At 53.1% G+C, this 22,753-nt stretch overlaps 1 protein-coding gene across 1 annotated transcript in view; it reads left to right on the top strand.

The window, feature by feature from the left end:
* Positions 1 to 22,753, top strand: part of FMNL2 (formin like 2) — a gene marked incomplete at both ends in the record, with an annotated part of 141,371 nt that overhangs the window by 97,003 nt on the left and 21,615 nt on the right. Inside the window, 5 exons of the mRNA XM_084265733.1 lie at positions 732 to 884; positions 8,559 to 8,667; positions 10,078 to 10,154; positions 12,385 to 12,478; positions 21,373 to 21,447. Of these exons, the coding sequence (XP_084121859.1) occupies positions 732 to 884; positions 8,559 to 8,667; positions 10,078 to 10,154; positions 12,385 to 12,478; positions 21,373 to 21,447 (508 nt within the window). The remainder of the gene's footprint in view (positions 1 to 731; positions 885 to 8,558; positions 8,668 to 10,077; positions 10,155 to 12,384; positions 12,479 to 21,372; positions 21,448 to 22,753) is intronic.

Here is a 22,753-nt window from a genome sequence, read left to right as displayed (position 1 = left end):
TAAAATGGTAGGAACACTGGAAAAAACTGTGTGCAGCAAAAAGCAGTGTTTGCATAAAGCCTTTTCCTCCTCAGGCTGTACAGACGGACACGCGTTGGCTCGCTGCGTTTTTCCCCTCTCTAACGTGGTCAACATGAGTAATAACCTCAAGAGCTGCATGGGGAAGGAGCAATTTGTGCTTGAAATAGCAGTACAGTGGGCAGTGAGTCAGAAATCAGAGAAAATCCTGAATGGTTCTGGTAATACATCATGTGTGCTGGGGGTGCCAGTGTAAACGCATGGAGGAAACCGAATTAGTGCTCACACAGCGTATCGGTGTATTGAGATGAGATGGGGACAGCTTGAAGGGTTCTCCCTCTCCTTGAGGCAGGGCTGTTCATCAGTGAAGTGGTCAATGTTGTGCTTATTGTAAGTGGAGGGAGGAGAATCCATAGCTGTGGGATCCTTCTGAAATGGGTAGGCTTGTGTGGCTAGCTGCTTCCTTTGTCCAGGTCTGGATTTGCTGCTCTGGGTGCTTGAAGCTCGTGCTGAACCACAGCCAAAGGGGTCAGCCCCCAACTGCTTCCTTCCCTTCCTTTTGTAATCTTTTGAGACCTCCTAAAAACACAGTATCATAGGGGTGGGAAGGGACCTCAGGAGATCGTCAGGTCCAAACCCCGTCAGCCACCAGACGCTGGGCAGGAAGGAAGACACCGTGCACATCCTGCAGTGGGATTTCTGTTTCCTCACAGGTTTGACTTTGAAAGTTTGGAGAACAACGTGGAAAACTCGATGGACAAGTCCAAGCCTTGGAGCAGATCCATCGAGGACCTGCACAGGGGCAGTAATCTACCCTCACCCGTTGGCAACAGCGTCTCCCGCTCCGGCAGACACTCCACTCTACGGTAAGGAGTTGGACCAGGCTGTGGGTGACCTACAGACAGTGAGTAGCTGAGTGAGAAGACTCAGGATGGTTTTCCACTTGGAATACTTCTCATCTTCCCTCTCTTCACAGCGTAGGCTTGGTGTATGTAGGAAACATGTCGCTGTGTGGTGGTTTTGGGGTGGAAAGAAGTGCGAAGCTGGTTACACAGGGCAGTGTCATGCAGCAGTCGAGGAAGGGATGAGAATGGCTCTGCCTCCCTTTCTTGTGGCAGAATGATCAAAGGATCTATGATACGTTCCCATCAGGTGCCAGGTGGCTTGCACAGAGGAAGCAATGCCTCTTCTCCAGAGAGCATCTCCAGATTTCCATGGACCCAGCCAGTCTGGAGCTCTGATCTGGTGTCTCGTCCAAAAACTGTCTCTTCTAGCAGCACATTCCTGCCATGCTGCTATGAACCAGGCTTTTTACCCCCTTTTTTGAGACTGCTTCAGTCTTTCAAGCCTGCTGAGACTTTGGGGAAGGCTTCCCAAGGCTTGTGGCAGTCAGCTCTGGGACATTCCTGCAATGCTTCAGTGTTAGGAACATGCTGAGCAGCCCTGTAACCGAGGGGTGCAGCTCAGAGCGCCGGGTGGCATTTCCTCACCTGCTTTTTGACTCCCTGTGCCCTCTGGGGAGTTTCTCACACAGTACTGCGAGCACAAAGGTGCCCAAAAGAGATGGAGCTGGTGAGGAGTGCAGCTTTTCCCTGCCTCTTCCATGTGAGGGTCAGTTTGGTTTGTCACTCGATGGTCACTTGTGCTCTTTGGCTGGTGTGGACTGTGAGCCTGGGCTGCAGCGGCTGCAGTACCTGGGAGATGCAGCTCAAGACCTTCAGGCAGTGGAGAGGAGACACACACAGCACTGGCAAAGAGATCTGGGCTGTGGAGTGTGGCAAAACACTGTGTTTTGTTAACTGCAGTGAAGGTGTTCCTAGTGGGTTTTGTTTTCTTTGATCTTTAATTACTGTGGCAGAGGAATGGTGCAGTCTTGTGCTCGCAGGAGGATGTCTGACCCTGCTCTCAGGCTTTGAGAGGCACACTGGTGGTTAGCCCCACTAGAAATGCCTAAGCCAGGTATACATGACATGTCTCTTACGTGTTTTTCTCTTAATTTCTTTCCATCCCTGTTCATGTCCCTGTTTATTCCTTCCCCTTTCTCATTTTCCATGTCAATGTCTCCTTCCTTGCACCCCCCATTCCCCTCCCTGTCTGAAACGCTCTTCTCCATCTCCCTCTCTCACATCCCTCCCTCCTCTCTCTCTCTCTCTCCTGCCTTTCACATACCATCAGATCGGGTTCTCTGCGTGAGCAACTTGAGCTCAAACGCCGCCAGAGCTGCTTTTCAGCCACCTGCCTCTGGAGCGGCTTCACTTTGCGCTCTGCTGATGAGGCTGCGAGCCGGAAAACCTCGTAAGTCCCAGGTGGAAGGTGACACACAGCCCAGGCTGTGTGGGGCATGGGAGCAGCCTGCCTGGGAGCTCTCACGTGCTGCTCCCCATGCCTTATAATCTGGTAATCACAGGGCTTGGGAAAGCTGCTGCCTGAGCATCAGGGGGAGCTTGCGGCCTCCGAAGCGTGTGGTTATCACATTATAACTTCAGAGCTTCTCTAGAGTGGGATTTTCCCAAAGAAAAAAAGAGTTTTAGCTCAAAACAAGATGCTAATTTCTCTAATCGTATCCCAATTAGTAGTTTCATACCTGAGTCATGGAGCCTTTAGTCGTTGTCTGCTGTTATTTCACCTTTTACAATCAGAGATGCTCCGCGCGCGTCCGGAACTGGCCCAGGAGTGGGACCTTGAGCAGAGCTGATCTGCCTGTGCTGGGCAGGCTGGGGCAGGAACGGAGGCTCAGTGGGGTGCTGGAGGCTCAGGGGGCACTGGAGGCTCAACAGGGCACTGGAGGTTCACAGGGTGCCGGAGGCTCACAGGGCACTGGCACCTTTGGGTCGTGTTTCATAAACCAGCCTAATTCCATGCTTTAAACTGTGAGAGGGTTCAATAGCTGGGCCCTGTGTGTGTTGCTAGAGGAGTAAAAGCTAAAGGTAATTTTTAAGAAGGTTTTTTTGTGGGGTTAGGAGCTGCTGGTTGGCTGCAGCAGAATCTTTTCTGGAGAACAAGCGAGGTGCTCACTGAAATGGGATTTCTGGTCAGAGCTGGGAGGTTCCTGCCCTATCGCTGGGGAGGCAGTGTGTCTGGGACTGGGAGAGCCCAGCCAGGGGGTTGGGATAATACAGTGGAGAGAAAGGAAGAGTGCTCCTCCCTCTTGGATGGAAAAAGAGAAGGCTGACGGTCTTAACAGGGTAATTTAAAAGGCAGGAGCCAGACTCATCCCTGCCGTGCCATAGCACCGTGAAGAATGAGACAGGGCCTGGCCTGTGATCCTTTTAACACAGCACAAAGATTCGGGGACACAGAGTTCCTGGACAGCTCAAGCACTGGTTTTTCTCCCATTTGGGATCATGTGGCAGGGTTGTGGCACCCACTGTCCTGCCTGGGCTCAGTAGCAGCAAACCCATGGTCACCCTCAGAGCCCTGCGTGGCCCCGCGGCGTACGTGGTGAACACAGCAGAGGGACCAGGCTAAGGCAGGGAGCACCATGAGGATGTACTGCCAGGGCTACACCCCTCCTGTGCTTGTGAACCATGTGGCTCCATCATTTCTGTCCAGCTCTGGGCTCCCTGGGATCAAACAGCCAGGGATCTCCGGGAGAGAGTCCAGAGGAGGGACAGAGATGCTGAAGGGCTTGGAGCATCTCCCCTGTGAGGAAAGGCTGAGGGAGCTGGGGCTGTTCAGCCTGGAGAGAAGCAGCCTGAGAGGGGATCTGATCAATGGGGATCAAGAGCTGAAGGGTGGGACACAGGGGGCCATGGGCAGCCTCTGCTCAGTGTCTGTGGGGACAGGACAAGGGGCCATGGGCTCAAGTTGGAGCACAGGGAGTTCCCCCCAATGTGGGGAAGAACTTCTTCCCAGTGAGGGTGAGGGAGCCCTGGGCCAGGCTGCCCAGGGGGTGTGGAGTCTCCTTCTCTGGAGAGATTCCAGCCCCGTCTGGACACCGCCCTGTGTGCCCTGTCCTAGGGACCCTGCTTGGGCAGGGGGTTGGACCCCAGGGGCTCTGGGGGTCCCTTCCAGCCCCTGTGATGCTGTGTGGAGCAGTTCCCATGCAGCTGGATGGGATGAGCTTGCCAAGGTGTGGCTGTGCCCAGCAGTGACGTGGACACACAGGATTCAGTCCGGTCGTCACCGTGGGTGAGCTTATCCATTCCTGGCTCCCCAGAGCTCTTTTGAGTGGTGTTAAACCCACCAGCTCCCTGAGTTTCCTTGGCAACCAAGGGGGTTCCATTGGGTTTTTTGGGTGGTGGGTTTTTTTAAGAGGAAGCACAGGGATTGGGGAAGCAAACACCAAAATGAGGGCAGAAAGGATAAAAATGGGGATGAACCTTTGGGGATTGAATTGCTGCTTTTTTTGGGGGAAAAAGAACATCCCTTCTGCACGAGCACCAGGCTCTCCCATCAGATAAATATTAATGCAGACTTTGTAACATCCCAGCCCATTAGAAATTCCCTTTCTTCCTTCAATTTTTACATGGATTGAACTGAGAAACTCACTCCTTGGTGTGATGTCCTGGCTGTGGCAACGCTGGATCCTGCCCCCAGCTCCAGCATGAAGCTGCAGAGCCAGCTCCATCCCACATGTGACATCCCATCCCTGGCAGGAGGGAAGCGTTACCCGCTGCAGGAGCTTGCACATGGTTGGGTTTTCTGCTTCTCCTTGTGTCAGGAGTAAGGTTTTACAGCTCCTCTTGAAAGGAGGGGCAGAGGGAAGGAAAGAGGAACCATCTGAATTTAATTACCAGGATAAATATACTCTTGGTGACATAATCTTTGACCTGCAGCAGACAGGAAATCAAACCCAACAATTCAGCCAGATGCTCAGATCAGCCTCATGTTTGGTAACAAGAAATGAAATGAAAGCAAATGAAGGTACCCACCCACCCACACCCTCCTCCCACCCTGGTTTGGCTGATGTGGTGTAGCAGGAGGTGGGAGAGCTCCCCCCAGTCTGCCCTGCCTTCAGGAAGGGCGTGGGTAACGTCAGGTCCTTGCAGTTGTTGCTGGTGGGGAGGGAGCAGCTCACTCAGACCTTGGTTCCAGTGTGCAGAGTCGTCAGAAAGGGGTTTCTGGACCAAAAAAATCCTCATTAATTCTTGGCATTCATGTCTGTGTGAAGAAATTTGCATCTGTTGAAGGGAAGCGATCTAAATGTAGGGCAGCAGCCCATCTGTGCTGGAGGGGGAGATTCTCTCTGCACTGCAGCTCTTGGTTGTGTATTCTCCACCCATTTTTGAGCCTGCCCCCAAATTCAGGTGGGTGGAACCCATATGGGTGCAGGCTCTGAGGGTAACACACCCTCAGCTAACAGCGAGTGGGGTGGTGGGGAAGGTGGGAGGACAGAGCAAGGTGTGTGCCTGCCCAGGGGCTGGGTCCCCAGAGGTGAGGGTCATTTTGGGCTTTGGGGGGAGTGGGACAGGTGTCCCTGTGCCCATGTGGCTGGTTTTTGGTGTGAGAATCCTCCAAAGCATCTCCAGGCACTGCAGCACGGCACGGCTGTGGGCTGGCTTGGGTTTCTCTGGGTCTTCTCCACCTTCTTGAGAAAAAGCAAGTCCTATTTTCACCTGAAACCTTCCTTTTGGTGCCCACATTGCTCTGCAGAGCAGGGCAGCAAGCAGGTGCCCAGGGAGGTGCTGGGAGGTGTAGGGGTGTAGAGCATCTCTTGGCATGGGGAGACTCTGCAGGTGGCTGGATCTCAGGCTCAGCTCCCAGGGAGATGGGACCCAGGGTGCTCCAGGCTCAGCTCCCAGGGAGATGGGACCCAGGGTGCTCCAGGCTCAGCTCCCAGAGAGATGGGACCCAGGGTGTTCCAGGCTCAGCTCCCAGGGAGATGGGACCCAGGGTGCTCCAGGGTCCTGCTGCATCGCAGCGTAGCCTTGTTCCCTGGTGCCATGGCTCCTCACTCCCCAAGCACCTGGAAATGCCAAATTTGGGCTCTGTGCTCATCTTTCATTACTTCACAGAGACTTGCTCCTGTTTGTTAGAGCTGAGAAGGCTCTGTCAGGGGGGTTAAGGCAGTCTGAAATGCAAGGAGTCAGTACACCAGGCACTGAGGAAGATTTTGTTTTCTCAGTGGCCTGATTAAGATCTAATTAATCTGCTGCTTTAAAATGTAAAGGGAAATAATATATGCAGCCTTTAGTAGCTTAACACTGAGCTAAGCCATTGTAGGGACCATCTCTGCATGACCAGAAATGACATTTAAAGCTTTTTGTTGCAGTATTTTTCATGTTTTTCACATTCTCCAGCCACCCTGGCAGCACTTCCACCCTTCCCAGTTCAGACCCAGCAGAGGGCTCCCAGTTAAAGGTCGCAGTGCCCCTCTTTCCTCTCAGGAAGGGAGATGGGGAAGACAGATGAGTCTGCAAATGCTGGGGGTGTGTTGGGCAGTCAGTCTGGTTGTGGGGATGCAGGCTGGACAGATGGACAGCTGGACAGCCCTGGATGGAGCTCCCTGCCTGTCCTGCTTTGCACTAGGAGCACCCAGACAGCATCACAGAGCACAGTACAGAGCAGCACCCATCCAACATGCTCGTGGTGGCATGGGGACAGCCCCACAGCACCCAGTCCAGTCCTGGTCCTTCCTCTGAGGCACATCCTGCACCCCTCTTTGGGGCTGTTCCCCTCATCCTGGCTCCTGTGCTTTAACCACTAGCTGTTCTCAGGCAAAACTAGGTCATGTTTCCCACAAACCCAAAATCTGTCTGGAGTGCCCTGAGCTGGTTTCTGATTCATTCATACAGGAGAGGGGGGATAAAAGCAGTTTGACTGAATTCTGCTTTGAATTTGGGGATTTCTTTCATGTCAGTGCTGGAGAATGAGAGCAAGGGGAAGTAATCACTGAAGCTGGGGAACTTGGGAATAAAGAAGGCAACCCCCCCCCCCTAAAAATGCCCTGGCAGATGCAAAGGAAAGCAAGAGGGAAGCAGGGAAGGGTGGCAGTGCTGAAGCTGTACCTCCCACCCTCTCTGGTGCTGCCCAGGGGCAGGCGCTGGGTGCAGGGGGTGCTTAGAGCACCTCACCCTGTGAGCAAGGCAGGTGATGCTGCCTGTGGAGCTGAGCATGCTGATCTCAGGGTTGCATCTCCTGTTTGATTGTTCTGGGTGGATTTTTCCCTCTGTGGGTTGGTGTAAGTGCTCTCAGAGCAGAAGAGCTGCTGCTCTCTGGAGTGTCATGTGGAGCAGTGCCTCAACACCCACCAGGTTTGCTTCGATCCTGCCACCTGATGGTTACACATGATGCCTCAGAGTTCCCACATTAATGGGAAATAACGATGGATTGTTCCTCATTGACTCACTCTGTGCCCACCCATCATTTCTTGGAGCACTGGGATGGTTCTCAGATGGCAGAGCTTGTGTCTGGCATCCCCTGGAAGCTCTCCCATTCTCCTGCTCACCTTCCCACCCTGCCTCATGTTTTGTGGTGCTCTGGGTCACTGCTGGGTCCCAGTGCTGACACGTTGTGCTCCCAGTCAGGGCTGTGCTGGGAGCTGAGGATGCTGCCCTCCCAGAGCTTTGCCACTGGAGCTGGTTTTGGTGCCAGAGGTTGCACATCGCTGCCCGTGCATCGGGTTACTTCTCCTCCTGCCTTCCCACCAGCAGATGGTGGTTCGTTCTTCTTCTATTTCCAGGCCCAAATTCCAGGCTTGGAAATGTGAAAGGATTGCTGTGCCTGCCAGGGGGTTTGGGCAGCCCCTGAGCTGGTGACCCCATGCCCTTCTGGTCTCTGCTCCCACCTCTGTGGGCATGAATCAGGAGCAAATCTGGGACCTGCCGTGCTGTGGCTAACTGAGATCCTCCCTGGCTCTTCTCTGTGGGTTGTTTTCACTCTGCAAGCTGGGAGCAGGATAAAGACTGTGGCTTTCCATCTCCAAACACCATCCCTCAGCTTTGCTGCCATGTCCTGGCAGAACTGGGGGGGCCTCAGGGTTCGGATGGGGCTTGTCCTGTGTGACATGCTGGTCCTGGGGCTCTGGGCAGCACCACAGACACGGTGACCTGGTTGGAGCAGTTGGTGCATCACTGTCCAAACGGTTTCTTGACCAACCAGGAGCCTCTTGTTGCTTGTTCATGCAAGAGCACCCATGGGTGATGTGTGGCAGCCCATCTCCCTGGCCCCAGCACCCTGTGCCCAGCTGGGGAAGTGTGTTTGCTCCTCTGGCAGGTCATTGGTGAAGAGCTCAGCCTTGGTTTCCACTTAAAGAAACAACAGATTTCAAGGATTCCCCTTGTGTTTATTCCATGTACTTATTTAATTGAATTCAAGGTTGATTTACCAGTTAGGGGTTGCAATTAAATTAATTAATTAGCAGGTAGATGGGTCTTTCCCTATCACATGCCACAAGAGGTGGAGGTGCCTGGCTTGGGGTGGCTGCTGGTGTCAGCAGCCCCAGGCTCCCCCCTTCTGCTTCAGTTGTGTGTGTGTTCTCTGTACATTCTGTAGGACTGACATACCTGTGTTTTCACCCTGGGAGGAGTATTTCCAGCCCTTTCTTCTTGCCATCTAAAACTACCCTTTGGATTGATGAGAGCTGGTTTTCTTTGCAGGTATAACACCTTGCCAAGCAGAAGGACACTAAAAAATTCCAGATTAGTGAGTAAAAAAGATGATGTCCACGTCTGCATCATGTGTTTACGGGCCATAATGAATTACCAGGTAGTTCCCTCCTTCTTCTTCTGGGCCATGTAACTGTGGGAGGGGGAGGGAAAGGTGGATTGTGCAGGTAAAACTGATGGAAGGTTTAAGTTCTTACTCAGGCAGTGTAGCTGTGAGATAACATAACCCAGTTCCTGTGCACCCCCAGTGATGGAATCATAGAATCCCAGACTGGTCTGGGTTGGGAGGGACCCCAAGGGTCACAGAGCTCCAACCCCCTGCCACAGGCAGGGACACCAACCTCCAGGCCTGGAGCTACACAAGGCTGCCCAGGGCCCCAGCCAACCTGGCCCTGAACACCCCCAGGGATGGGGCACCCACCCCCTCTCTGGGCAGCCTGTTCCAGCCCCTCACCACTCCCTGTGCAAAGAACTTTCCCCTAATATCTAATTTAAACACGTTTATGGTGAGGCAGTTGCAATAACAACGAGTCAAAGCACCAGCTAGAGTGAAGCTGACCTGATTTCATGGGGCTTCTCTTCTTCTTGATGGGATGCTGGGGTCGCTGCATGCCCAGGCAGCTTCAGAGACTGGGGACCTTTGGCTAAAACACCAGCAGCTAAATGTTAGGTGCTGGGTCCAGTTCTGGGCTCCTCAGCATCAGAAGGACAGGGAGGTCCTGGAGCGAGTGCAGAGAAGGGCAACCAGGCTGGGGAAGGGTCTGGAGGGCAAATCCTCTGAGGAGCAGCTGAGGGAGCTGGGGGTGTTGAGCCTGAAGAAGAGGAGGCTGAGGGGAGCCCTTCTCCCCACCTCCCCTGCCCTGCCAGGAGGGTGCAGAGAGGTGGGCGATGGTCTCTGCAGCCAGGGGCCAGGAGATGGGACAAGGGGCAATGGGCTCAAGCTGCCCCAGGGCAGGGTCAGCTCAGCTGGGAGGGCAAAGTTCTTCCCTGGCAGAGTTGTGGGGCTGTGGCACAGGCTGCCCAGGGAGGGGGCTGAGTCCCCAGCCCTGGGGGTGTTTAACAGAGGGGAGATGAGGTGCTCAGGGAGCTGGGTCAGCACAGGACAGGGACGGTTGGACTCCAGGAGCTTAAAGGGCTTTTCCAGCCTGGTCAGTCTGTGAATTACCAAGTCCTCTCTAAAGAGTACATGACACGCTGGGCTGTTGGGATGAAAAGGGGTTGGAGGGAGGAAATGACAAGCAGGGGGCTTGGCAGTGGTGTAGGAGCAGCTCTTGGAGCCCTGTTTGTGGGCTGACATGGGCAAACCAAGGACTTTGGGCACTGTTAGTGGCAGAGCAGCTGTTGGGCAGGGTGGGGGGTGGAAATGTTGGAGCTGACTTGGTGAACTCAAGAGTTTGTTTGAGTTAGAGCATCATGAAACACCAGAACTGGTCAGAGGGGTGGGATTTGTTGGATTTTAAAAATGATTTCAGTGTCAGAGCTGACAGGATGTTTTCCCTTCTCTTTCCAGTACGGGTTCAATATGGTCATGTCGCATCCCCACGCCGTCAATGAGATTGCACTGAGCCTGAACAACAAGAACCCCAGGTAGGCTGCACTCACTTTTATGAGAGTTAAGAAGTAGGTAAGTAAAGAGCACTCAGAAAAGGGGATGTCAGGGGTGTGCTTCTGCACAAACCTATAGCAGAAATCAGGTTGAATCTGTGTATGGGTGGAAATAGATGAGCAATTGCCACCCGGTGCTGTTGGGTTCAGAAGCAGTTGACTCTGTAGTGCTTAAGCACTCCAGCCCTGTTGTGGTGCAGAGGCAATCCTGCTGCTAGTGAGCAGCTTAGCCTGGGATTTTCCTGAAGACTAGGAAAGTCTTGACAGCATTTTGCCTAAAGGGCCCTTAGGCTGGAAGTTCTTTCAGTGGGGGTTAATTCTCCTTCTGCAGTGAGGGGGCAGCGGGAGCGCTGTGTCCCCTCTGCTCCATGACCCCAGCAGCTGCTTCCAGCAAAGCCAGGAGCTGCAGAGCTCTTGCATGTCTAGTGAAACCAGACCTGCCTTACTGGTGTTCACAGGGGAAGGTAAACCCAGGGGTGAGACAGAGCTGAACAGCACTGTGCACGTGTGTACACGAGCCTTTGCTGAGGCTGCCCGCTTGCCACACAGAGCACTGCTTGAAACCTTGTCCTGATGGAAGTGGGCCCGTCCTTCCCTCCTTCCTTTGATGTAGCCCTAAGGCAGCAAGCCTTGCCACTGGATAAATGGGAAGGATCTGGGAAGCTTACTGGTTTTACTGGTTTTGCGGTCCCATGCTGGAAATCAGGTGATTAACAGCCCAAGTTTTCATTTTGGGAAGAAATGGGTTATCTGTATTCCTAGATTCCATTTCACTTTCCAGTGTGGCTAAAACAATCTGAGGTGAAACTTGATGTTAGTGCTGTTCAGAACCCCTTTTCTTTGGGTTTAGCCCCATCTCAGGTTTGAGTGCTGAGGGTTGGCTGAGATGTGAGAAGGGAAGCGGCAGCTCCGGGAGACGCTGTGGAGCTGAACCCATCCCCAGACCCACACGCTGCGGGGTGAAGTGCCACAGGGTGGGCTGGCTGGGTGGAGGATGTGACTGTAGGAACCCCATCCCCTCTGCTTGTGCCCAGACGGACACCCCTGACACAGCTGTAGCTGCCCTCTCCCTGTGAGAGCCCAGCTGAGTGCCTCAGCCATGGTGGGAGACCCGGGCATCCGTCAGGGCTCTCCCCTCTCCCCACACACAGCTCAGAGCCCACCCTGGAAGGGACAGTACCAAAGCTCCCTAGTGAGAGCTCCTTGCTCAGAGCTCAGATTTTCTTCTCATGGCAGGAAAAACCCATCAATAAGTAAGAATTGCAAATGATCCATTTAAAATTTCCTAGGAAAGTGAACATTTTATCTGGTTTCCAAAGATAACCTTGACACTTTGAAAGCCAAAAGGTATTTCTTTTTCTGTAACATCTGGTTTGAGTCAGTGCTTTAGCATGAGACTAATTTCCTCTGTGTCTGCATGGTTTTACTATCTGCTCAGAGCTCATCTGGCCATAAAGTCCAGTGGGTGCTTTTGCCTTGTGTGAACCCTGTGAGAAAGTGTTGGGGATTATTCCTCTGAGAGTTACACTGAGTCTCCTGCATGCTTTTCTTTTGGTAGTCTCTTGTCTTCTCTCTTTAATATGCCTGTTGTTAGCACTGCTGCCAATCAGCTGCCCAGAGTCCTGATTCAGGAGGGGAAAGACATCCCAGGGCATCCTGTGTTTACTGCAGAGAACCACTTGTCCTCTTCTTTCTGTTAATTTTGGCTATGGATAGCACAAACTATCATAGAAAATAATTCAGATTTGTATCAGGACAAATGCAGATTTGAATTAGGGGCTGGTTTGTGAACGGGGCTGCGTTGGGTGAAGACTGATGGTTGGCTGCTGTGTGGTGGTCCTGGCGTGTGGAAAACTGCCCCTTCTCTGGGTTTGGGTGGGTGAGCTCTCCAGGAGTAGCAGCTGTGGAAGGCTGATGTGCTCTGCCTTTACCAGAGTCGTGCAGCTGCCCTGGATTTGCTTGAGTTTCCACAAGTATCATGTGTGATTTCAAGTTTTTGCATGTTTTGAGAAGCATTGAAATGGGGAGGGGGAAGTGCATGATCCTGGGGGAGCCAAAGTGCCCAGGATCAGGGGATGCTCAGCATTCTGCATCTTGCAGGCTTATTCATTCCAAGAGGTTAAAAATTCCCAGGATGCAAACTCCATCTCCAGGTGTCTTCACATCCCTGAGGAAAGTGGGTGCTGATTGTCCCCCTGTCTTCCCTTTGCAGGACAAAGGCCCTTGTCTTAGAGCTTCTAGCAGCTGTTTGCCTCGTCAGAGGGGGACACGAAATCATTCTGTCTGCGTTTGATAACTTCAAGGAGGTATGTTACTCTGCTTCCTTAGGGTGTGGGCTGTGTGTCAGCAGCTCTCCTACAGTTGGCTGGAGCTTTGCATTGCCTGGAGTAAGGGTTTTCCCCGAGTCACTTGGAGCTGCAGACGGTGGTGGTGATGCCATCGTTTGGTTTGGGTTTGGGTAAAGGAGCCACGATCCCAATGAGATACACCCAGGCTGGGAATCACTCCCTTCCCCTTTTGGCCAGTCAAGCTGCATCCCTCAAGTGGGAACTTAGATCTCAAGAGTGTTCCTTCAGTTCTATCTCCAAAACAACTGGGAATAGTGTATAAAATCCTCTGTGTTTTAAATGATTTATAGAAACCTCTGTTTTTAGAGCCATTTACACCAGCCCTCACACACAAAGCTCCTGCTTTTGCTATCAGTAGGAGTTTTATTTGTGAAGAAGTTATAAAATCAGATCTCTGTGATGGGACACTGATTGCTGACATCAATATGGGGTTTCCAGAGGTGCATATGTTCAGAGGTACTGGGATTTCAGCACATTGCATGAAGGTTCAGGAGCACACAGGGGGAATTGAGTCCTAGAAAGCTGCTGCTGTAGCTCATTTTGAATCTTGGATGTATGTCTGAGTTTATTATCAAAGGAAAAACGAATCTAGGCTTTCCAGCTCAAGGATTCTCAGACTTGGTGAGTCCAGTTGGGACCCATCCTTGAGTTTCCCCTTAGTGCTGCCGTTGCTGTAAGTGGGTCAGTGCAGAGCATCAGTGGTCATTAACTGTCTTACTGTTTGTGTCTGGGGAGCTGGTTCTGGTGGGGAGATACCAGTCTCTACCTTAGATCTGCTCTAAGTTATCTGTCCCAGACAGATAACTGCACCTCTGGGGAGCTCATCATTATATGGAGCTGGAGCAGAAGGTTTGAAGTGATCTGCAGCGTGGGCCTGTTGTAGAAACCTCAGCTCTGCAAGACCTTTAAGACCATCCAGTCCAACCGTCCCTGTTCTGTGATGACCCAGATCCCTGAGCACCTCATCTCCCCTCTGTTAAACACCCCCAGGGCTGGGGACTCAGCCCCCTCCCTGGGCAGCCTGTGCCACAGCCCCACAACTCTGCCAGGGAAGAACTTGACCCAGCACTGGAGGTGCAGCCTCACCAGTGCCCAGTAAAGTGTCCTAACCATGAGCTGTGGGATGTGTGTGGTGGGAATGGCTGGGCTGTCCCATGTAACCGCCAAGAAAGCCTGGCTTTGGGGTCACACCTGTGGAAGGGATGGTTGGGGTGCAGGAATAGGACATTCTGCTTCCAGCTGTAGGGGGAAGCTCCGTGGCACCCAGCTGGAAGATGTGGTCTGGTTCTTTCCTTCATTCATCTGTAGCCTTGGGTGAGCTGGTGGCGTCTGGGTCTTTGTTGGGTGAAGTGATGGAGTCAGGGAAGCAAAGGCAGGTGAGAGTGTTGGGAAGAGCAGCTGGGTGCTGCCAGAGGAGTGCTTTAAGTAGGAGAAGCACTGGAAGCGTGCAAAGTACACTGTCATTACTCCAGCCTTCAATTCTTCTGGCCTGTAACTGCTCTGTCCTAGAAGAAAGATGAGCTGCTAAGGAGGACAGTGTGAGGGCTCAGCGACAGACCGGGGGCTGATGGCAGCTGAAACGCCACGCTGCTGGTGGGGACGGTCTGTAAGGGCCTTAAAGAGGCTCTTTACATGTTGGAGGGATGGCTCTGTGAGGTCCTGCCTGCTTTCTCACCTCCCTGACCCAAGGTTTCGCTCCTTCTCTTTCTCCCAAGGGCTCCATCACCTCTCTCTCCTCCCACTGGCATCCCAGAATCACTGTGTAGCCCGTCCAGTTTGTCTGTCCTTATTTATTTATCCCGTTCCAGTTTGTGGTTGATCAGGTCAGTTGGTGCAGCAGGAGCTGTCGGGTGCTGGAGGTGAAGCCAGGAGGGATTTCACCTTTCGCAGGGCTGCAGGGAGCTGCTCTTCCCTTCAGGCTGCCCAGCTCTTGCTCCATGCTGTTGTTTTCCAGCTTCCTCCCACACAAGTTCTCCAGAATGGTTTCAAGTTTCCTCATTTCCACCTCATTCAGCATTAGTTATATGCAAGTTGCTGCTGTGTAAAGCACCCAGGGTTAGATTCCTAGCAGGATACTTGCAGTGTAACTCGCTGTAAGCTCACTAATAGCTGCGTGGCTTCTGGAACTCTCCATTGCAGGGCTGCCACAGCTTCTCTGGGGTTCCTTCCTCAGACCCTGTCTGCATACCCAGGATAGATTAGACCCGTCAGACTGGATCTCTGCCACTCTTATCTCCTTGCCATAACAGAACTTCAAAAGAAACCCCAACTCCTGCCTAACACTCACCCTGTAATAAAGCCAGTAGGGAAAACAGGATATTTCGGACCAAATCCTGCTCTCATTTGCATCAGGGTGAACATCAAATATTTCAGGAGGCTTTGAGCTTTGCTTGGATGCAAATGAGGATGGGGTTTGGTTCTCAGGGTCTGGCTGAGCTGGAAAACCACAGCTGATCTGAATCTCCCTGAGAATCGGCTGTGAAAACAGCTTCATTTGAACATGGTTCTGGGCAGCGCTACCAGCCCGGGTCGGGACGTGCCACTGGAGGATGGCTCTGGGTCACACTCTTGGGCTGAGTCCCCAGCCCTGGGGGTGTTTAACAGAGGGGAGATGAGGGGCTCAGGGATCTGGGTCAGCACAGGACAGGGACGGTTGGACTCGATGGTCTCACAGGTCTTTTCCAACCTGGTGGCTCTGTGATTCTGTGAGTCTGAGAATGCCTTGACCCCACTGGTGGGGAAGTGGAAGGTATTTTAGCCTCGTTAGTATCAATTAGCTGTTTACTTAACCAGTAACTCAGGGGAAAACTGATGCCTTGTTCTCCAGCAAACTGCAAAAATGTCAGCAGGATCAGCACAAAGTGCTCCTTGGAGCCCTGCAGCCGGCGGTGGGATCTGCTGGTCACAGTGGGCAGTTGTGGGGGAGAGAAAGGCAGCATTGTGCTGCTGGACAAAGGGGCGCAGGCAGGGGGAGAGGGTCACAACGGGTCCCGTGAAGTTTTGGGTTGTGTATCCATCAGGCTGTTTGTAACACCAGGTCAGCATGGGCTGCCATCGTGTGCGTGGTGTAGTTGCTGTGCAGTTGTGCTACTGCTTGTTGCTCTTACAGAACAGGAAGGGTTGTGCAAGGAGAGGGGAGCAGCATAAACCCACCATGGGGCAACACGATGCTCATCTGTCCCAAGGACCCTGCTCTGCCAGGGGGCTGGAGTCAATGAGCTCTTGAGGTGCCTTCCAGCCCCTATGATTCTGTGAGTCTGTGAACATCTACACTGACAGAAAACTCCTTGTGTCTCAAAACCTTTTGCTGAGGTTTCAGTGATTCAGAGTTGGTCCTTGGAGAATCGTTGTCCCTGCCTGGAGGTCCCTGCTCGCTGCCCTGGCCGTGTCAGACCACGCCAAGAGTAAATGCAGCCAGAATGATGTCAGTGTCTGGATGGAGTTTGGGATCAGCAGACGTTACCTGCTTGCTGGAGCGAGGGCACCTTACTGATGCCTCTCCTGAGAACACAGGAGCCCTCACTCTGTCCCTCAGCCGAGAGACCGGCAGGCACATCCAGGCGGTTGCGGTGGGCAGCTCCTGGTCCTGGGTGGGACACGGGTGCTCCAGCTGGGGAGGAGCTCACAGTCTGGCAGCCGGGTCTCCATGTGTGTGTTCTGCAGCGCTGGCCAACGAGCTGCAGTTCATAGAATCATAGAATCACAGAATCATAGAATTGTAGGGGTTAGAAGGGACCTCAAGAGATCATCGGGTCCAACCCCCCTGCCAAAGCAGCTCCCTAGGACATATCACTCAGATAGGCGTCCAGACGGGGCTGGAATCTCTCCAGTGAAGGAGACTCCACCACCTCCCTGGGCAGCCTGTCCCAGGGCTCCCTCACCCTCACTGGGAAGAAGTTTTTCCACATGTTGGTGCGGAACTCCCTGTGCTCCAACTTGCAGCCATTGCCCCTTGTCCTGTCTCCACAGACACTGAAAAGGGGCTGGCTGATTCCCCCTGCATCCCCTGCTTCAGATAATTATAAACTTTAATTAGGTCCCCCCTTAGTCTTTTCTTCTCAAGGCTGAAGAGCCCCAGCTCACTCAGCCTTTCCTCATAGGGGAGATGCTCCAGGCACTTAATCATCTTCGTAGCCCTTCGTAGTTCCAGAGCCTGAAGTGCTGCCTGTGTTCAGTGCCATCTGCTCGTGGGGCAGGCTGTGTTGCAGTGAGGTTCAGTTCCGAGCTCTGTTCTCCAGTGAAATGCTCAGTGGTGCTCGGTGTCCTTGGGGAACTCTGAGATTGTTCTGTGACCTGCAAAGCCCTGTGAGCAATGCCCTGCTGGGCAGTCTCCCACCTTCCTGCTGTCTGCTCAGACCGGTGTGACACACCTGTGACACACATTGGTCACTCCAGAGCAGAACCGCACAGCCGGGTCATCATTCAGACACTGGCACCTGGCGTCAGTGGGAATTGTGTCACTGGGTCCCTGTGAGAGGACAGGGCTGGTGGTGACAGTGAGTTATTTGATACTGTTACCATCAATATCCACAGCCACAATCCCACAGGTTGCAGCTAAGGGGCTCTGTGCAGCCCCCCTGCACACAGCCTCGGGGAGCCGAGGCGCTGCAGGCACACACAGGCACTTACTGGAGTTGGATTTAAGTGTTTCCAGCTGAACTTTAAAGACTCACAAAGCAGAATAAACACACTTAAACAACAGAGCATGTGCCCTCATGAAGGACAGACTGCACTTGTTGGTCAAGCAAATTATCATGAGCTTAAACCCCAAGGACCCAGCACTTTCTCCAGCCTGTGCCATGAAGTGGGTTTGAAGTGTTCAGTGCCTTCACAGGGGCTGCTCCTCCAGGCCCATGAAACACAAATTAAAGTCTAAGATGGAGTAACCAGGGCCAAGACAGACCCACTCTTGGATGCAGCAAGTCTCCTTGGCATTGCCTGTGTGAGGGGTGAAGCAGGCAGAGCTGGGGTCCCCAGGATGTGGAATGGATGGGTGGGTTTGGACAAGCACTGCCATTGCCCCACGGGCTGTGAATCTGCACACAAAGCTCGGGCTTTTCTTCAGGAGGAATCCTGGTAAAGCCTCCCTACAGCATCAGGAATGGCCTTGCTGGGAGATCAAAGCCCAAACGTGGTGCACACAGTGCTGGTGGTCAGAGCAGGTCCGAAAACAGTCGAGGCCAAGAGAGTGAGCCCCTGGCCCAGCCTCCTTGCGCTGGGCTCTCTGAGGGTGGGTCAAGAGCTGATAGCACTGGTGAAAAGCCTCGAGCTCTGCAAAGCCACTCAACAGCCAAAGGCAGACCCGAAATGGCCAGGAGCAGCCTTGGGAAGACAGGGAGATGGTGGTGTGTGTTCTGGCATGGCTATCCTGCTTTCACAGCATGCATTTAAAAGCCAGAGGCAGGATGAGAACACTGTTGGGGAGTGGAGCATCTCTGCAGCAGAAGACAGCTCCAGCTCCCACCAGCATCCCGTCGGGCTCCCTCGCTCTCCACATGCAGGACCAGGCATCATTTCAGTGTGAAGAAACCCAGGTCTTACTGAGGCCCCCCCAGAAGCACTGCTGGCAAGGTGCAGGCTGAGGCACACAGCTCTGCCATGGGGAACAGCCCTCCCGGGAGGCACCCGCTTCCGTGCAGGAGCAACTCGCCCTTCAGGAGAAAGAGATGCTGCCAAGAGACTGACCTCTGTCAGGAAGAGCCAAAGAGAAAACCAGGATCTGGCTGAGTTTCAGGAACCTCCTGGCACTGGAAGGATCAAAGGCAGCAGCTGCCCACCAGTGTAATATGATTTTGGAGGCGTTTGCTGGGTCTGATCCAGCTCCTGCTCAAAGCAAACCCGAGGAACCCTCTCCTTCACTCGCCCCGCCGGCTGCAGAGATACACTCATCCCTACCTTCCTATCCCAAGCCATTTGGTTCCCACTGCAGTGAATCATAGACTCATAGACTGGTCTGGGTTGGGAGGGACCCCAGGGGTCACAGAGCTCCAACCCCTTGCCACAGGCAGGGACACCAACCTCCAGGCCTGGAGCTACACGAGGTTGCCCAGGGTCCCAGCCAACCTGGCCTTGGAAGGGGATGGTATTTCAGTTGAACCAGCTGCAGACTCCCCCAGCACTCTCTGTCCCGTCCCCTCCCCACAAAACAGTTAAGAGGCAACGTAACAAAGGAAAAAAAGATGGTTCATCTCCAACCCTGAGCCCTAAACAATCGTGTCCCTCTTGTGCCCACTCCAGAAAGAACGGAGCCGACTGAAATACAGTCACGGGGTGTGGAAACAAGCACAACAATGGTGCACACAATCGCTCAGCACTCAGAGCCAGGGGCCTGCTTTCTGGGAAGCCTAATGTAAACCGTTCCACATGGCTGAGGAAAGCTGACATAAACAGCCACAAGCCTTTTATGGCACAGCTAACAAAATTAGGGGGTAACCCGAAATGATACAGCCGATGCCGGGACATGAGCAGCCCTGGCTGGCTGGGTTGCAGCAGCTGATAGCAAGAGGAAAAGCAACAACAACCTGCAGCTTTCGGTGTTGGCTGGTGGGTGTTTCATGCTACCATCAGATGCAGTGCTGGGAACATGTGTGTTTCCAGAGACAGCGAGCTGCCTTTCATGAAATGATATAATTTATCCTGGAAGATTAAAGAGAGCGAAACTGGAGATGAAGCCTACAGCCTGAAGATTGGCTGGAATCCAAGAGGAACGCTGAAATCAAATCCCACCACATTAAACCATATGTTGCCATTTATATTTGAATACATTTCGAAGGTCTGTCATTTGGAAGCAGGGCTGGGGCTAAGAAAGGCTGATCTTTCTTTTATTAGCGTTACTCTGCGTAAGAAGCAAGATGAAACGGGCCACCACAGCTATAAAAACCCTCTGTGTCGACTCAGGCTGCAAAAAGAGACTTTTTAGGTCGCATTAAGCCCACGTCATTCTAGAAGAACAATGAGGCTTTATGGAAAACCACCCACGAAGGGTCCTGTCTCTGGAAAGGCTCTGGGTGCTAACGAAGCAAACCCGTCCCAGATCCATTATGAAGGTACAACAGGATCCTAGGAGGAAGCAAAAGGATCTGCTATGAAAAATACAGTGATGCTTAGATCTGTATCCACCTGGCAAGGCTCTCAGGCCATACAGTTCACATCCAGACCTCCCAAGAGCAAAGATCAGCTCGGACAACCCTCGTGGTGCTCCTGCTCATGTGGCTGGATCTCTGTCCGATGCTGCGGAAAGGCAACCAAAGACAGCAAGGATATTGGGAAAAAATGAAGATCACAGAGTCACAGGGGTTGGAAGGGACCCCCAGAGCCCATGGGGTCCAACCCCCTGCCCAAGCAGGGTCCCTAGGACAGGGCACACAGGGCAGTGTCCAGACGGGGCTGGAATCTCTCCAGAGAAGGAGACTCCACACCCCCTGGGCAGCCTGTCCCAGGGCTCCCTCACCCTCACTGGCAAGAAGTTCTTCCCCACATTGGGGGGAACTCCCTGTGCTCCAACTTGAGCCCATGGCCCCTTGTCCTGTCCCCACAGACCCTGAGCAGAGGCTGCCCATGTCCCCTGTGTCCCACCCTTCAGCTCTTGATCCCCATTGATCAGATCCCCTCTCAGGCTGCTTCTCTCCAGGCTGAACAGCCCCAGCTCACTCAGCCTTTAATGTGGAGCCTCATCCCCTCTAAAGGTGCTGGGCTCTATGGGATGTCTGGGCTCAGGGCAGCTCCCATGCACCAGCTCCCTCCCCTGCAGCTTAGGTGGTCAGTATAGTCTCTTTGTTCAGAAGTAGGAAAAAACCACCCCAAAAGATGCAGCACAGAGGGAGGAGATGCAGTAAGGAGGCTGGGAAAGTGGGTGCATCTCCTGGGGCTCACCTCTGCTCCCTTCCCTTTCCAATTGATGTAATAGTTTATGATTTTGGTGTGGATTACTCTAGATCATTTGTGTGCTGAGAAAAGTAGGACTGAGCCAGAGAAGGTACTGGAAGTGACAGGATTTAAACACTGTCCTGTTTCATCTTAGATCTTGTTTCTCCCTCAAGTTGAGTGTATCTGTCTCCTGCCAACACCCCTGTGTTACAGCTCTGCAATTCTGACCAGCTGAGAGTTACCCAATGTATTTCACTCCTCCTTTAGCTGGTGCTAATGTGCTTTTTTTTCCCCCTCTCCCTGTAATTTGGTCTTCATCCTAATTACATGATGCTGCAGTGGGAAGCCAGTCCTGCTCTGTGAGCGAGGCCAAGCCTTCCTGTGCCCTGGCCTGATGCAAGCCTGTTTGTGCCACCCATGGGTGTCATTACATTTGTAGGGGGGAAAGAGGTACAAAGACCTGTGTTCTAATTGTACATGACCCCTTAGAGCTGCAGTTCACCTGCTCACAGGATTATTCAGCTGTATTTGTCCTGAAGAATTTTATTTTTGAAGGCTGCTGGGGGACCTCACTGCAGCCTTCCTGTCCCTGAAGGGACCCCAGGAACAGGAGGGGAATGGGCTTGTTAAAGGGCAGAGACTGGCAGGACAAGGGGGATGGAGTGAAGCTGGAGGAGGGAAGGGGGAGAGGAGAGATTGGGGGGAAGTTCTGTGCAGAGAGAGTGGTGAGGGGCTGGAAGGGGCTGCCCAGAGAGGGGGTGGGTGCCCCGTTCCTGGGGGTGTTCAAGGCCAGGTTGGCTGGAGCCCTGGGCAACCTTGTGTAGCTCCCTTGGGGTCCCTCCCAACCCAGACCAGTCTGGGATTCTATGATTTTTAACATAGCCTGGCTGGAGGCTCTGAGCAGGCGGATAAGCTGTGCTTTAAGTGTGTCTAATGCTCTCTCTTGCAAGCTGCAGCTTACCAGCCATGTGGTGGTTCTTTTGTAGGTGTGTGGAGAGAAACAGCGCTTCGAGAAGCTGATGGAGCACTTCAGAAATGAAGACAACAATATAGACTTCATGGTGAGTGCTGTTCTTATCATCAGCAAACTCTGGTTTGGGTGCTGTCTGTAGGCAGAGGTCTATCCACTTCTGGTCCTTGGCCTAATATCCCCACAAGGTGTTTTTGTTACCTCCCAAACTACATGATGTGCGTTTCATTTTTAGCTTCCATTCAGTTCTGTTCCCTTCAAGAAAGGCCTTGTACCATAGGGAAGGTAAGTGGCTCTGTGTGCTGCTTGGGCTGTGGCACAGCAGCAGCTTCTGCACTCTCAGATGTGTATTCTGTCCCCGTGCCAGCACCCTCCGAGTCACAGACAGGGAAGTGTGGGAGAGACACTCTCAGCTGCTGTCTGTCCCATGCTGCTGGTAAATATAGCAGTAGTCTGCGCCACTTTTGGTTCCTCAGTGTGCATATGCATGTTTGTTCACCCAAAACCCACTTCCCCTGGGGCACAAGAGAGAAGGGGACAGAGGAAGCTCTGGCTGGCACCCACAACCCCAGGCCCGGCTTGCACGTTGGCAGCGCGTGAAGGGGACAGAAGGGTGCGCGGCCTGGTTCCGTGTCCCATGCCACAAATGCTTCTGCACCCATTTCTCTACCCTCTGCAGCCAGTGAGTGCTCGTGTCAGAAGTCAGCAACCCAAGTCAGAAGGAGAACTCCAAGTCCTGTATTTCGTTACCAGGTGGAGGGGGTGGTGACATGGTGGGCACAGTCACCTTGCGCTGCTTGTGCCCCGTGCCTGGGATCTGAGGCGAGAGCAGAGCAGGAGGGCTTCCCGCCTCTTTGAGGCCTCTGCTGAGCATCCCTGACACTTTATGCTGTTGGAGTGCCAGGCTTTGTGTTAAAGATCCCCTTCTGCCAGGAAGGAAGTGTGAAAGCACCCCTGCACGCAGGCCCCATGGCTAGGCCAGGCTCTCACCCATGAGTGAGCAGCAGACCAGGAAGGAGGAGGTGTGTGAGACACAGGGAGGCCTCTTTCTTGTGTTAAAAAGTTCAAAACAGCAATTCCCACTGTACCTTACAGCAATTCCTGGTGTTTACTCCTGTTAGCAGGCTGCTCTCAGTAACTGAGTAACGTGTTACAGCTGGTTTTGTTCCCTGGTGCTGCAGTCCCAGTAAGGACATGCTGGTGGTCACAGTATACATTAAGTATTCTCAGACGTACATATGGTTTAGTCTGTAGGTCCACAGAAAGATCTGTCAGTCCTCAACACCTGACTTGGTTGTTTTTCCCCTTCTCAAGGGAGCAGTAATCATACTTGGGGAGTGGGAGGGTAGCACAGGCTGGGGAGGGCTGTGCAGGCTGGAAGAAGGATGGTGCTTGCT

The sequence above is a fragment of the Gallinula chloropus genome (genome assembly GCF_964237585.1).
Source record: "Gallinula chloropus genome assembly, chromosome: 5".
Lineage (NCBI taxonomy): Eukaryota > Metazoa > Chordata > Aves > Gruiformes > Rallidae > Gallinula > Gallinula chloropus.
This window is presented reverse-complemented; position numbering and strand designations above follow the sequence as displayed.